The following is a 16,450-nucleotide window of genomic DNA, read 5'->3' on the forward strand; positions in this document are numbered from 1 at the left end:
TTTTTTTAAAGAACCCCATAACAAAATTAGATAATCGCCACTGTGTACTACAAAATATACTCTTCTCATAATTATTAATTTGAATATTATCAAGCACCTACATCTACCTACCAATCTGTAGGAAATACAGGGGATACTGTTAAACTATTTTAGAGGGAAGTACTATGCAAAATCTAGATGTGGAAAAATTCTACAGAATAACTGTTTTCCCCATCGTATACATTTTAACAAAAAAGAAGTACCTATAGATAATAAACTCAGAGACAAATCAATTGCCATATATGAACCTATCTCAATCCCAATTCGAGTAAACGTAAAAAAATTTTTTGAGACAACAGAGAAAACTTGAACACTGATACTGAATATTGGTATCAAGAAATTGATTCTGCTGAGGGAGCAATAATTTCCTAAATTGTGAAAATTTTAAAGTGGGTTATTTATTTACTTAAGATGGGGTCTCACTCTGTCACCCAGGCTGGAGTGCAGTGGCATGACCTCAGTTCACTGCAACCTCTGCCTCATGGGCTCAAGCGATCTTCCCACCTCAGCCTACCAAGCAGCTGGGACCACATGCACCCACCACCACTCCTGGCTAAGTTTTTTGTATCTTGAGTAGTGACAGGGTTTTGCCATGTTGCCCAGGCTGGTCTCAAACTCTTGAGGCTCAAGTGATCTGTCTGCCTCAGCCTCCCAAAGTACTGGGATTACAGGCATGAGCCACTGTGCCCAGGTGATACTAGTATTTTTAAAAATCAATTATTAGAAATACACAGAAAAATATTTATGGAAAAATTTCCAATCTGCTTCAAAAGGACAGGTACTGAGGGAAATGGGGATGACCAGAGATACATAAAAAGACTGGCATGAGTTGAAAGGGAAGCTAGGGCTGGGCACAGTGGCTCATACCTGTAATCCCAGCACTTTGGAAGGCTGAGGCGTGTGGATCGCTTGGGGCCAGGAGTTCAGGATCAGCCTGGCCAACAAGGCAAAACCCTGTCTCTACTAAAAATAAAAAAATCAGCAGGGCATTGTGGGGCACACCTGTAAACCCAGCTACTTGGGAGGCTGAGGCACCAGAATCATTTGAAACCGGAAGGTGGAGGTTGCAGTGAGCCAAGATTGTGCCACTGTACTCCAGCCTGGAGTACAGAGGGAGACTCCGTCTCAAAAAACAAACAAACAAAAAAAAGAAAGAAAGTGAAGCTGAGTCATGGGTATAAGAGTTCATTAAATTATCCTATTTTTGTATATGTCTGACATTTTCCATAATAAAAATAATTATGCAATTAAGTATATTCTTTCAAATGTATGGCACCTATAGATTTACCATAGAATATAAATGTTTCTGAAACTCCAAATGCATGTAGCAATATATTTCCTTTTATGCAATTAAATGTTTAAACAGATATTAGAACACATTTTCCTTTCTGATTCTTTGAAAAGTCCTACTGTATAGATCTTGACATACAAAATTTATACCAGCTATGATTTGTTAATACTCTTCAAAAAGCAGCAGAGCCTAAAATTTTTTTCTAAGTTTCTTTTTTTGGCCTCTATCTGTTAATTGTCATAATCATATAATACCTTTATTATTGTGGAAATCCTAACACTTAAACTCTTTATAAGGTAACAGTATGATATATAGGAAAGCAATTAATTATGTGTTAGAAGATGAATTACTCAGTGTTGTCACTCATAATTTTGGATATGTCATTAAATCTCCTTTTGCCTCCTAATGACGCAGAATAAACTTATTCTGAAACTCGAGAATTGCAATTGCTCTAAGACACTATTGTAGAGAAGGTGGGGGCACCAAAAGCAGGACACAGACATGGAAGGTTTTCAGAATTAGAAGTTCAGAACTGTGTTCTGTGTACAGCTTACTTGTAATATTGTTTCTGTAAAGCACTCATTTCCATTCTTAAAATCTGCTCAACCTTGGCAGGAAGAGATTTTTCCACATCTTTCTTAACTCGGCGTAACAGAAATGGCTCAAGCTCCTTGTGAAGGCTTGCATAACCATATTCTCTCCCTTTGCCATGTTCTTCTTCAAAATCTTCCCAGGAAGAAAACCTTTAAGAAATTGGAACAATTACTAGAAAAAATCAAATTGTGTATGTTGTGTATGAACTTTTTTTTTTAGGGGAGTCATTTATAAACAAAATACTACAGATTTTTAGAAAAAAAAATTAGCTAAACTTAGTTACCTCTAAAAATCTCCCTCCCAAGAAGATGCATGATGAAATATAATTAGTTGTTTTATAAGTTATGATTCTTGAATCAAGTGAATATGAAGTATTTTGAAGTATGGGAGTAATTATCACTAAAATATTTCTCAAAAAAATATACTTTTAAAGTTCTGGACCTACTGAAAGAGAACAAGTAGTGACCTTTGGGAACTTATTTAGCCTTGTCTAGTCTAGCTTTCCTCATTTAGAAAAAGGGATTACCAGCACCTCATTGTTGTTACTCCTACTGTTAAATACAAAGAATGGTACTGTGTTAGTTTTTCAAACAAGGTGTATTTTGAAAATGTGCAAAATCAACTGTTGTGATTTATTACACATGGCTTAAGTTTATTAACAAAATTGAAAAATTCAAATAGTATTACAAACTACCTGACCTCATTTTCCTTTTTAAAAAATTCTTAAAATTTTTTAAATTTTAGTAATCTGTGATCTAATCTTTTAGGGCAATAAAAACTCTTACTGACCTTATTACCTGGGTTTATTCCCACTAAACATAATATCCACACAATATGATTAAAATTGTAAAGTTGTCTTACTTTTCTGGCATAATGAAATGTAGCAAAGACCAGAGCTCTTTGAGGGAATTCTGTAAAGGAGTTCCAGTGATAAGGAGACGATGATTGGATTTAAAATCTATTAAAGTTTTATACAGAAGTGAGTCATCATTCTTTAATCGGTGTGCTTCATCAACACCTATAAATGCCCAATTTAGACCTCCAAGGAATGCCTTAAAATAATAGAAAAACAGTATTTTGAGAGAAAAACGGAATTCAAATTTAGCCTTCCCATTTAATCTGAACTCAATTATTAAAATGAAATAAAAATTAAAAACAAACTTTGTCTAATTTTCAAATAAAAAATCGTAATCTCAAGATTACAATACACAAGTAACTCAGCACATATTCCTTCTATGACAAATTTAACCACTAGAATGTAATATGAAGCCAAAGTTTTTATTAGCTTATAAACTGATAATTAACGGAGAAAAATCAGCAGTGTCATTTAAAATTTTTATGAAAGATTTTTAGCCTAACCCCAATAGAAGCCTCTATTAATGTCAATATGAAAAAAAAAACTATGACACAAATTCAGAACAGTGTCTTATTCCAAGCGTAGGTACAATTCTTTGTACAACTTTTATGAACTGTAGAAATCTCTTAAACTTAGGTCTCTGAGTTAGAGCAGGCCTGATTCCGCTACTTAAGAGCTGTGTTACCACAGCCAAGTTCATTAAATTCTTTGAGACATTTTTGAGACTGATTTTCTTTTCCATGAATTAGAGAAAGTGAATATAAAGTAGATGGAGGAATTAAATAAGGCAGTATCTATAAAGCCTTCACTGCTTCACACAGTGGTAGCTTAATCCTGTTAGGTATCTTCCTCTTCTTTAAAGAGCTTACAAATCAATACGCACTATAACAAACTGGTTTCATTCGATTGAGTTGGCAAGCTTTTTCTAAGAAGAGCCAGATAGTAAATATTTCAGACTTTGCAGATAAATATATGTTCTCTGTCACATATTCTTTCTAAGACCCTTTAAATGTAACCTTTCAAAAAGGTAAAAAACCATTCTTAGTTCAAGCACCATTAAAAAAATAAGACCACAGGCTATAGTTTGCTGACTCACGATTTAGGCTATTCTCTCATCTTGTCCACAGCATATGATAAAGAAAAAACTGATATACAAGAGACAAAAACACGTGAGAAATAAATACATACCTTATCCTTTAATAAAATTTCATAAGTTGTTAACAGTATATTAAATTTTAACCGTTTGGTCTGATGATGCGTCCATTCATGAGTTCTTATCTATTAAGAAATTTGAAGGACAATTTTTAAGACAAACATCAAGCAAATTATACTTTTACTTACATATCTAAAAATTAAAATCCATTCAAATATGTAAGTAACTATTAATATATGTTTATGTAATAAAAGAGTTTTTGTGTGTTTTTTTTTTTTTGAGACAGAGTTTTCCTCTTGTTGTCCAGGCTGGAGTGCAATGGCGTGATCTCGGCTCACCACAACCTCCACCTCCCGGGTTCAAGTGATCCTCCTGCCTCAGCCTCCCGAGTAGCTAGGATTACAGGAATGCACCACCACGCCCAGCTAATTTTGTATTTTTAGTAGAGACAGGGTATCTCCATGTTGGTCAGGCTGGTCTCGAACTCCCAGCCTCAGATGATCCACCTACCTTGGCCTCCCAAAGCGCTGGGATTACAGGCATGAGCCGGCATGCCCGGCCAGAGTTATTCTTTATATAGTCCAAAATGCTATGTAAATCTTATAAATAAAACATAAATACCACAGCATTTCTTAAAAAACGAAGTAAACACAATTTTAAAGCACATCTTTCACAAACGAAAAGGTCTTATTTAAGAAAACATAAGTGATTAATTCATTTAATAATGTAATGTTTATGGATGAAATATGATGTCTGGGGTTTGCTTCACAGTAACTAGGAAAGTCGTGTGTAGAGGTATAGACAAAACAAAACTAGCAGTAAATTTGTGAAACTTAACAACATGAGTGTTTATTACATTCTTCTGTCTGTTCTCGTGCATATTTGAAATTTTCCATTAAAAATGTAAAATAGGCTGGCATGGTGGCTCACGCCTGTAAATCCCAGCACTTTGGGAGGCCAAGGCAGGTGGATCACTTGAGGTCAGGAGTTTGAGACCAGCCTGGGCAACATAGTGAAACCCCATCTCTACTAAAAATATGAAAATTAGCCGGGCCTGGTGGCAGGCGCTTGTAATGCCAGCTACTTGGAAGGCTGAGGCAGAAGAATCACTTGAACCTGGGAGGTGGAGGTTGCAATGAGCCGAGATCACACCACTGTACTCCAGCCTGGATGACAGAGTGAAAACAAAACAAAAAAAAAACCCACCAAAAAAACAGTCAAATATATATACTAAGTAACACTAAACCAAAACTGACTTTGTTACAGTCAATTAAACATGTACTGAGAACTTATTTGTGGCAAGTTCTATGCCAGAAACAAAGACTGTTATACAGACCAAAACAAAACAAAACCCCTCATCCTTGTTAGGCCAAGAACAGTGGTTCATGCCTGTAATCCCAGCACTCTGGGAGGCCAAGGGAGGCAGATCACTTGAGCTCAGTTCAAGACCAGCCTGGCAACACAGTAAAACCCTGTCTCCACTAAAAAATATAAAAAATTAGCCAGGAGTGGTGGCGTGCTCCTGTGGTCCCAGTTGCAGTGAGCCAAGATCATACCACTGCACTCCAGCCTGGGAGACAGAGTGAAACCCCATCTCAAAACAACAACAACAACAAAAACACTTGATCTCAAAGACAAGTACATTTTGATTTCTACATTTACAGGGAAACAACTTACCATGTTTCTGCTGTTAATGTCACCTAAATAAACCACAGCATTCATTTGAGAAGCCCAAGTCTGAATTTCCCTTTGCCAGGAAGTAAGAGTGGAGAGCGGTACTACCAATAAAAAAGGTCCATATAATTGATGTTCATGAAACAAATAATTCAGAAATGAGATCGTCTGTATTGTTTTTCCAAGGCCCATTTCATCAGCGAGTATGCAACTATTTCCTCTACAAAGTTAAAAAAAAATTAGCATGCAAGGAAATATTCAAATATACAAAGAAACCTTTTTACATCATGTGTATATGTTTTTATGAAGTTAAATAAAATTAATCTGATAGGTATTATATAGAATATACCACTTTTATTAACTACAAATAATAAATGTAAAGGTATCTGGCTAAAGACTTAATCACTATGCTGTAAGAAAAGTAAAAGGAGATGACCGTTTTGGGCCAGAAGAGGCTTAAAGATTAATAGTATTATGTTTAATCAATTATGAAGCCAATAATGCAATTCATCTACTAGTAGTAGAGTCCAGATATATTAAATAAGTAAAAAGTATATAGGAAGAACACAGATTAAAAAAAAAACTATAGCTAAATTGCAACCGAGATTCACAAAAGTAGAGTGGGGGGCCACAGAAGATAGAAAAAAAATGTAGAAGAGTAAATGGATATTAAAATAACTAGGAAAAAGAGAAATATTCCAGGAATAGCATGGGATGAGAACAGATATGCATTTTGATTTTTAAACTGAATAAAAACATATTTTAAAAAGGCAACAATCAAATTAAACTCCAACTCCACTGGATTTTCTTCCTAGTATGTAGTAAGTATTGTTTATACAAACTAGGAAATACAAAGACTAGCATATAAACTGCCAAAGAGTCTTATCCTTTATGTAAATGGAAATCTTTTCTGAATCCTGTATTGGTAAATTCTTACTCTGTCAAATTAAATAGATGATTCAAAATATACTTACTTGCACCAAGAATGAGCAAGCCAATTTAAACCATTCAGTTGATAATCTCTTAATTCTAAGCCCTCATGTCCTCCAATATAGGATGGCTGCTTCTTCAGGGCTACAAACCTTGGCCTTTGTTTTAATACCTTTAGTAGAAATAAACATTATTATGTAGAGTTATTAAATATAAGAAATTATACTAAAAGATGAAAGCCTCAGCTTTACCATAAATTCTTAAATTTCATCTCTAATCATCAAGCTCAGAGATTCCATTACTCAAAATGTACCTGAGGATTCAGTCAATACTGTTTTCTACTACTCTACAAAAATGAACAGTGAAATATTTTGCCTTTTTAAACAAAAATTTATAGAGAAAATTAACTTCCTGCCAAAATATGAGTCTCATGTATTTCACAAGCAAAACCTACGTTAAATTGTTCAAAACCATCACTCCAGCCTTAAGCTACAAACAAACCATAAAACTGGCTTAGCTTACCGTTCAATTTCTGAATTCCAAGTTATCCCTATGAAGAATGTAATTCTTGTAATAAGGAAAGAAAGTCTAGTAGTCCATAGATCTCAACACATCACTAGTAACTCTGGGTAAATTACAAGGATGCAGAAAGTATTGTGCAAGGTAGTTCTGGATACTTTCCTATATCACTCTCCTTTTTCTCTACCTTCTAAGAAAATATCCACTATCTTTAAAATTGAGCATATCTCTAGTTTCCAAGGGGTTTTTTCTGTTTATTCTCCCAACCCTTCCTGACAATCACCATAACCAACTCATCTTTCTGACATAGTGATGCTCAACAAGATAAAAGACAACACTTAAGAAGATACATTGACGAAAACATCATTTACAATTTTTTTAAAAGAGAAAGTTTGAAATAAAAAATTATAAAACTAAAACTAAAAAACACACAGCAATTGCAGAAGTTCACTTCCTGTAAGACCTATTAACCAAGAAATATTCTCCCTTAGTCTATCTGAAATCAGGATCCAACTCTTGTATTTAGGCTTGTAAATATTTATAATGTATAAATATATTTTTAATAATTTAAAATGTTAGACAATACTCACTTTGCAATCTTTAAAAGGAGTGGTTTTTGATTGGTTCCTGCTAAAATACTCATCAATGCATGCTTGAAACTTTTTGGAAATGAGAGCTCCATCTTCCCAGCTGCACTCTGAGTATGGAAGGCCCTGCCATTTGCAGTAATAATCAGGATAACCAGCTGCTGACTTTTGATTGGAATGAGCTGTGAGAGAATCAGGCATTTACTTATTTTTTTTTTTTTTAACATTTAATCATCAGATACATAATTCTTAGTAAAGGCTACACAAGTAAAATGTAGCTATCTAGTTTACAATACTGTTTTAGTAAGAGCAAGCTACTGTGTTTGATATGTAAGTGGCAAACTTATGACTTTTTTCAGATTATTTCAAGCATAAAAAGAAAGTTTAACCAGAATCATTTATCACTAACCAATTATACGTTCCACTATTTGATACTGTTTATGTAGATCATCTGTAAGTTCTTGCTGGCAATTATAATATTCCACATCTTCTGGAGAGGCATTTTTCAACCTGAAAAATTATTAATCCAGGAATAGACTTAAAAATCTCCCATAAATAACCTTTCACTCCCCCATCCCCAACACTATTTGTAGCACAAAATCTCCCATTTTGCCACCGTGTGGGCCAAGTTTGAGTAATAAAGAAACTCAAACAGGAATAAAGCATCATTAATTTTTAACTAAAAATTTGTAATTTATAATGTATGAGACACACTCTATGTGACTGTTACCAAGGATAGGTTTAGATAGGTATACCCCCTAGGAGTTTTCCTTGAGATGGAATAAAATCATCCCTCAGTACCTGCAGGGGATTGGTTCAGGATCCTCTACAGATACCAGAATCTGAGGATGCTCAAGTCCCTTATATGAAATGGCATGGTACCTAAAATATAACCCACACACATCCTCCCCCATACTTTAAATCATCTCTAGATGTTCTTATAATACCCAATTTTACATTTACAACGTAAATGCAGTGCAAATAGTTGTTACATGGTATTGTTTTTAATTTGTGTTATTGTTGTTTTTTTTCCCTCCGAATACTTTCAATCCACGGTTGGTTGAAACCAAGGATAGAGAAGCTGTGGACAAAGACAGCCAACTGTATTATAAAGTCTATAGCTATTTTAGGCTATCATTTAATGTTACTATGTATTCTTTATTAACATAAAGGCTTAGTAATCTTTGAACTATTAAAAGAAGTATATGATATACAGCATACTTACCATCTTTTTGTTTCCTGATCTTTTTTCTTATAATTATCCAATTTTTTCATTCCTCTAACATTCTGCTGCTTGAGGGTTTCTTCTGTCTCCCAAGTGTTGTGGATATGGGACCATCCTTTCCATTTAATTAAATACTGAATCTCTCCTGGTTCTTTGTTTTTTTCAAAGCCAGCATTTGGGTCACCATCTGCTTCAACTGCATAGATGGTTGTAGTAGCACCAGTAGCTGAAAACAAAAGCACAAGATCCTTCCATGTAATTAATTGTTGTAGGATTATATTTCAACTCAAAATTTCAATAATATGAGTACAAAAATATATACTCTTTTAAATAAAGTATTGGGGGTATAGAAACTTATGGGAAATTCTATTGCTCATAAATAAAACGGAGAATTTCAGAATTATCTAATATAATCCCCTCCTTTTCCAAATTAGAAAAAATAAAAAGACAGAGATCCACCTGAGATCCCACAGCATTATTCTATAATTATCCACAATATATGAAACGTGGTCAGGTGGAGGCCCAGCACGGTGGCTCACGCCTGTAATCCCAGCAATTTGGGAGGCCGAGGCGGGCGGATCATGAGGTCAGGAGATCAAGACCATCCTGGCTAACACGGTGAAACCCCATCTCTGCTAAAAATACAAAAAATCAGCCAGGCGTCCTGGCAGGCACCTGTAGTCCCAGCTACTCGGGAGGCTGAGGCAGGAGAATGGCGTGAACCTGGGAGGCGGAGCTTGCAGTGAGCTGAGACCGCGCCACTGCACTCCAGCCTGGGCAACAGAACGAGATTCTGTCACAAAGAAAGAAAGAAATGTGGTCAGGTGGTTATTAAGAAGGTACTCAGGCTAAGCAAAGTAGCTTTTATAAAACATAAGTAAAACAACAACAACAAAAAATCCACCCTCTTAGCTTTCAACACTGTAGAAAAATCTTAAATACTTTACCTTTTTTTTTTTTTTTTTGAGATGGAGTTTCGCTCTGTCACCCAGGCTGGAGTGCAGTCGTGCAATCTCAGCTCACTGCAACCTCAGCCTCGTGGGTTCAAGCAATTCCCTTGCCTCGGCTTCCCAAGTAGCTGAGACTACAGGCGCGCACCACCTCACCTAGCTAATCTTTTTCTATTTTTAGTAGAGACGGGGTTTTGCCACGTTGGCCAGGCTGGTCTAGAACTCCTGATCCATCGGCCTCGGCCTCCCAAAGTACTGAGATTACAGGGGCGACCCACTGTGCCCAGCCCTCTACTCCTGTAAATATTATTTAAATAACCAAACAATAAATGGTTTTTTAAAAACTACCTCCTTTTCTCCCAATCCGACAATCCATAAATCTTTCTATGGTTTCAAATTCCTCTTCCTCAGGTTGAGGAACATCCTCTCCACAGACTTCCAGTAGGTCATCAGAATCTGTTTTCATTTCTTCATCCTCCTTATAGCTAACATTAACAGTTGCTTGGCGACGAGAACTTCTTTTATCATTATCATAATCTTCTTCATCATCATCCTCCTCAGATGAATCAATCTGTCTCTTTTTTTGTCCAAGAATCTTCTTTCCATTTTTTGACTTAGATCTAGGAAAGTGCAAAGAGAAAAAAAAAAAACAAGATTTGAGAAACTACATACAAAAAGAACAAATACTTTCCACAATCAATTTTCAGCACCAAACTGAGACCATACCTATTTTGAGGTTTTCTGCTTTTGACTTTGTTTTTTGGCTCATAATCAGATTCTGTTTCATCACAACTGCTTTTATCTCTCTCTTCTTCAGATTCTGAATCTGAACCAGACTGAGATGGAGATCCTGACCCAGACATTTGCCAATCTTCACTGCAGACAAAATTTATAAAGTATTTTTATTTGTACTTATATGGCAAGTTTTATCCCTAATACAAAGATGATCAAATCAACCAAACTATATTCATTATCAAAAATACTGTTGTTTTTACTCATGCTAAAAATGAAATATTTATAAAACAAAAACACTCTGGAAAATATTCTTCATAGACTTCTCTCACAACTCTAGTTTTGCTAATCACTTAGTTATACGTCAGTGAACAGCAAATAAATGATATTTTAATTTTCATTATAGATGAAAATCTCATAAAATTATTCTACTTGCCCTCTCAAAAAAGAGATACTAATCTATGCCATTTTAATCCTCGAGAGGTTGTGATTTTGAAAAACACCTGTTTAAACTGATTTTTTAAATAGTGCACATTCATTAAGAAACATAGAAAAATTAAAAAAAAAAAGAGCAACAGCAGTACCATCTCAAATATTCAATCTGAGTACCTTACCTGTATTATTATTTTTAGTCTATTAAGTCTATTTCATTCCAATCAACATGTAGAGAAAAATAATGGATGCTAATATTTTGCTATCATAAGAAGTTCAAATGAAAGGCACACATTGAATTCTTACAAATACACTATATCCTATTTCAGCTATGCTTCTGCTTCATTGCTCTGTATCTTTTGCACCAATTGTAACTATGATGAAGGCTACATAAACAAGCATATATGATAAAATCTGCTTATGATAAAAACAGTAGAAGCAAATTTTTTACTTTGAGATCTTTTCAGGGCTTGCACACCGAAAAAAAGTCTCCGTTGTGTATTTTTATAATGGAAAAAAAACTGGATGATCCAATATACATCTATTAATAGGAGGACCAGAGAGATTTGTAGAAAGAGAAAGGAAAAAAAATCCAAAGATAAATGATTGAATTTTCAGAATAAAAGATAGAACAGACTAATAAAAGATACAAATCTTCGCATTAAAAAGGTATGAATCTTTTTTTGGGAAAAATAAGTAACAAATCTAATATGCAGAATATCAAAGGCAAATAGGAAAATAAAAGACAAGAAAATGGAATAATGTTTCCAAATCATTAAAATAAACATGGATTGAGAATCTGAAGTATTCTTAATACTTTCTGGGTCAAGATCTTTAGGAAATTACAGTGAGTTTCTAAAATGAGTTCTACGGTATGAAGTAAATTTCACATGCAACTGAATAGTAAGGATAGCTATTAACATAATTATAAGAACCATCCAAAATCAGTCATCCTGTCATCCCTATACTCCTATATTCCCAAGTTATTAAGATTTTCTGATATTACAACTAGGGAGATCATTAAAGTTTAAAAATATATAGGGGGTGTTACAGGAGATAAAGAAATGGCATAATACCCTCAGGTGGTCACAGAAAGATAAATGTTAAAGATTTATCTTTAAATTGTGTAATGGTGTAAATTAACTTCATAAAATGCCATGAACTAAGAATTTAGAAGAGTCTCCTTTTGGCAACAATTTTCATAAAGAAAGAAATACGAAATAATCAGGATTTTTCTAAAATGAAGTAGTCAGTTGAACAAAATGACATACTCTTTATGCTTTTTCCTTTTGACCTCACTTGATGAGTCATCGGAATCTTCACTGCTAGAGGAATCCTGTAGAAAAGAAATAAAGTCAGTATCATCCACTAATGATTAGAATTTAACCATATTAAATTTTTATTTGCTATACTATTTAACATTCACTTTAAGAATAACAGCACTTGTGAAGCCTTTTTTCAATGTAGTTTTATTTATGTTAACTAGCTGAAAGTAATAACATTTTTACTGCAAATTAATATAGCCAGTGAAATTAAGTAAATAGCAAAATGTCAGCACTTTGTATGAAACCTTAAAATCTACCCTCACTGGAGACCATTATTGTTGCCTAGTATAGCCAAAACAAGAAATCCTAGGTGCCAACATGCCAAATTTTGAATTTTTTCTTCACCATTACTTTTTGTTATAATTTTTCCTGAATGTTTTTGTGCAAACATACATGTATGCATGCTTGCACACACACACAAACTACATTGTTTATAGTGGCCATCTACTCTTTCAAAAATATTATTTTGAGATTTCTGTTATTATTTCGTACAAATATGATTTAATGATATAATATTCCTTCATTCATACATGTATATGCGTGTAGGTGCACATCACATTTAATTATTTCCCACAGAGTTCACATTTAGTTTATTTCTAATTTTGCTGTGATGAGCAAATGCACACAAATGTCCCACTGCTTATTTTGGATTAATCCCTAAAATTGGAATTACTGGATAAAGCAAAATCTGTATTTCAAGATTCTTGATATATAAAGTATTTCCTACTTATTCTTTCAAAGCACTTATTATTTTTAATAATTTCACAAATACTAGTTAACTGATTCAGCAGCATGTCCACTTTTAAAATAATAGCTCATGATGAAAATGCACCTCTTCTGATCCGCTATTAGATGAGGCTTGATGTTGCTGTTGTTGCTGCTGCTGTTGCTGCTTCTTGAGGATTGCAGATCTCTGAACGGCCAGAATACTAGGACTAGATTTCCAAAACTATAATAGAAATATAAACCAGTGAATGAAGAAGTATTAAGAAAACTGCAAAAAAAAAGGTTAATTTATTGAAAAACTATACCACCATCTTTACTGCCTCAAAGTAATAAAGACTATATTCCTTACCTATATGTAACACAATTATCATTGCAATATAGTTAAATAAAATGCTGAGCTCTAGTTATGTATAAAAAAAAATGGTGTGTTGAGTTCCACAGACAATATTAATCAATATCCTCTTGATGCTAAGAGTATTATTTGTATTAGTGCTACTCATAGTGTGGTTACCTATTTTATCAGTGTGAGGTGAAGAGGCTGAGTCAGAATATACATCAACGATGTCACTAGGCACATTGTTTTAGCTCAGATTTGAGGGGGGGCCGGTAGCAACATTTTTCTCTATGAAGGAAGCTGTGTGTCGATTTATATTCTGGCCCTCAAGCATCTTATCTCATCACAGACTGGTACTCTGAGTAACACTGTATACTACCACGAAGTATAGACAAGTTTTTGTATCTCTTGTAGTTTTTTTCAAACAGAATAGCCCCTTACCCTATTCCATCATTATCTTTGAGGAATCTGAGTTCCATTAAATTATTCTGCTAGTAGCAATAAAGTATCTCCTTTGAAGCTCTTGAAAGTAGAGATCATACACGGTAAGGTTAACAAGTAGACCTCACAATGTCTTAAATTTGTATCTATGACACAATGGATATTTATGAAACTCAATTTCTGCCTAAGAGGCAGAAAACGTTTTATTTGCCTGTGTGTAATTTACACTTTGTGCTTTCTAGTTCAAAAATGCATCTATTCCAAGCCAATTAGTCCACAGGTGTACCACCATGAATGTGAGAATCACTAAAAGTAAATTTTAATTTAAAATGTTGTCTTCTCTAAAAGCTAGATTAAGAATGGTATAAACCAATCCTCTAAATTTTCCCAAAGTAATACAAGCAATCTACCTTTCATTGGGTATTTTATTGATTACCTCAGCTCCATCAACTTTCGGTGGTTTTGCTTGAACTTTGTTTTCTCGGGAAGTGTCTGACTCAGACTCTGACTGACTGCCTGATTCAGATCCGGAGTCAGAGTCACTGCTACCTGACTGGCTACTGCTTCCATCACTACTGCTTCCAGAACTCGAACCAGATCCAGAGCCTGAAGCTGACCCAGAATCATCATCCGACTGGCTATAATTTGAAAATAAACAATTTCAAACAAAATTCATTAGGAATTTAATTTTTCTTAGACGTCAGCAGAAAGCCCCAAATCATTAAATTTTACTTCATACTTAATATTTCAACTATCTTTGGCCAAAAAAAAGAAAAAGGAATTGATTTAATCTATAGTAACAACTGCCATAGTTGATAATTTATTTATACGTGATAGATTATTACATACTTGATAGATTTATGATATATTTTATAGATTTTTATGGCTAAAACATAAGCAATAAGATTGCAATCTTCTTCTAAGACAATATGCAAGATCTACTAAGTACAAAATCCTGGGTTAGAAACTTTGAGAAGTCAAGAAGTTGAAGGCATGGTACCTACCTTTATAAAGCTCTAGCAATAATAAAGTAAGAAATGTGTGAAGAAAAGATTAAATGTGTTAAAAAAAATTCTTACAGTAACAGGCAGAAATTTATTTGTAGTTTCTGCTTGTTTTCAAGTTTCCATCTCTATCACTCCAGGAGAACATAATTTATTATAACTGAGCTATGATAAAATATAATTTATTTTAAAAAATCAGTAACACTGCTTGTCTGAGAAAATCACTTATTAATAAGTTCTTTATGGATCTGTAGCAATAAATCTGAAATAGCAAATTCTCATATTTCCTAACGTGTATACACACACATAAAAAAGCAATTAACATTTCATAAACTATCCTTTTTTCCATTTCTAATTTTTAGTCCAAGATAGAGCAGAAATAGTCTGGACTAAACAGTTGATTATATAATTATCCCCAAGGTCATTTGTTTATATGTTGAAAACTAGGGCATTAAATTTCTGGTACATATGGTTGACTCCACTTTTGATGTAATTTCATTTGGCTTTATGAGAAACCACAGGTAATACAGTTTACAGATATACAAGAAAATACAAGTTTCCTGTCCTCTTCTGTAATTTTCTAAAATGCCACCAGATGGAGGTATTACTCTAAGACAACACAGTAATTCTCTTTTTCCAGAGCAAGAATTTAGTAATTTCTGCACGAGAACAGAGAAATAAAAGTTTGCAGGAAGAATTTTGATTCTACAGGTGAGATATATAAATGCTTAAAGTATGAATAAGCATTGTTGTGTTTTTCAATCTAATGGAATAAATGTTGTATTCATAGAAACAGTAAATTAAAATTTGCTTCTTAAAGGCATATGCTATGAAGATCATTTTTGCCATCATGTCTCCTCTCTGGTCACATAGTTTAGAGGTCCAAAAACAGCATATTAAATTTTAATTTTTAAGGCCATATTTTACTTGCATACCTTGCGAGAAATTTTAGCAAGGATATTAGAAGATTTTTTTTCCTGACATACAACTTTATTTTTCCCTTAACATAATAGGTAAGCAAAATATTTCATTTACTCAATAAACTTTATTGAGAACTATCATGTGTTAGGCACTGGGGACAGACTGAGATGAGATGAAGTCTTTATCATCAAAAGAACTATTTAACCTTGAGACAGTCATATAAATGAATAAATATCATTCTTTGCTATGTTTAAGACAACTGATTCCCATGTATGGGGAGCACTAAAGATATAACCAAGTTTGGTACAGTAGTCAGAAAACACTTAGAAGAAAGTGCTGTTAAATGAATTCTTCAGCAAAGAAATAAAAGAGTATCTCTTTGAGGAATGTGAGTTCTATTAAATTATTCTGCTAGTAGCAATAAAGTATCTCCTCTGAAGATCTTGAAAGTAGAGATCATACACAGTAAGGTTAACAAGTAGACCTCATGATGTCTTAAATTTGTATCTATGACACAATGGATATTTATGAAACTCAATTTTTTTCCAGAATACCTAGCAGAGTGCCTCACACAGATGGGTGCTCAATAAATATGTGAACAGTAGACAGATGAATGATTAAATTGTGGGGGCTATTGTGGGCCTGTAATTCTTATTAGTCATTAGTCATTCCAGATGCATAGCTAGTAAAAACTGCTTGTTAACAAATCAAAATTCT

The 16,450-nt window shown here is 33.9% G+C and overlaps 1 protein-coding gene across 2 annotated transcripts in view; it reads right to left on the reverse strand.

The window, feature by feature from the left end:
• CHD1 (chromodomain helicase DNA binding protein 1) overlaps positions 1–16,450 on the reverse strand; it is a 73,948-nt gene that overhangs the window by 35,370 nt on the left and 22,128 nt on the right. For both annotated transcript variants that reach the window (XM_034960293.3, XM_034960291.3), the window contains exons 3-15: positions 14,245–14,446; positions 13,140–13,256; positions 12,254–12,318; positions 10,545–10,694; positions 10,167–10,438; positions 8,869–9,094; positions 8,053–8,153; positions 7,647–7,825; positions 6,582–6,709; positions 5,611–5,827; positions 3,969–4,058; positions 2,786–2,976; positions 1,885–2,073 (exon numbers count right to left, since the gene is read on the reverse strand). In XM_034960293.3, coding sequence (XP_034816184.1) covers positions 1,885–2,073; positions 2,786–2,976; positions 3,969–4,058; positions 5,611–5,827; positions 6,582–6,709; positions 7,647–7,825; positions 8,053–8,153; positions 8,869–9,094; positions 10,167–10,438; positions 10,545–10,694; positions 12,254–12,318; positions 13,140–13,256; positions 14,245–14,446 — 2,127 coding nt within the window. The remainder of the gene's footprint in view (positions 1–1,884; positions 2,074–2,785; positions 2,977–3,968; positions 4,059–5,610; positions 5,828–6,581; positions 6,710–7,646; positions 7,826–8,052; positions 8,154–8,868; positions 9,095–10,166; positions 10,439–10,544; positions 10,695–12,253; positions 12,319–13,139; positions 13,257–14,244; positions 14,447–16,450) is intronic.

The sequence above is a fragment of the Pan paniscus genome, chromosome 4 (genome assembly GCF_029289425.2).
Source record: "Pan paniscus chromosome 4, NHGRI_mPanPan1-v2.0_pri, whole genome shotgun sequence".
NCBI lineage: Eukaryota > Metazoa > Chordata > Mammalia > Primates > Hominidae > Pan > Pan paniscus.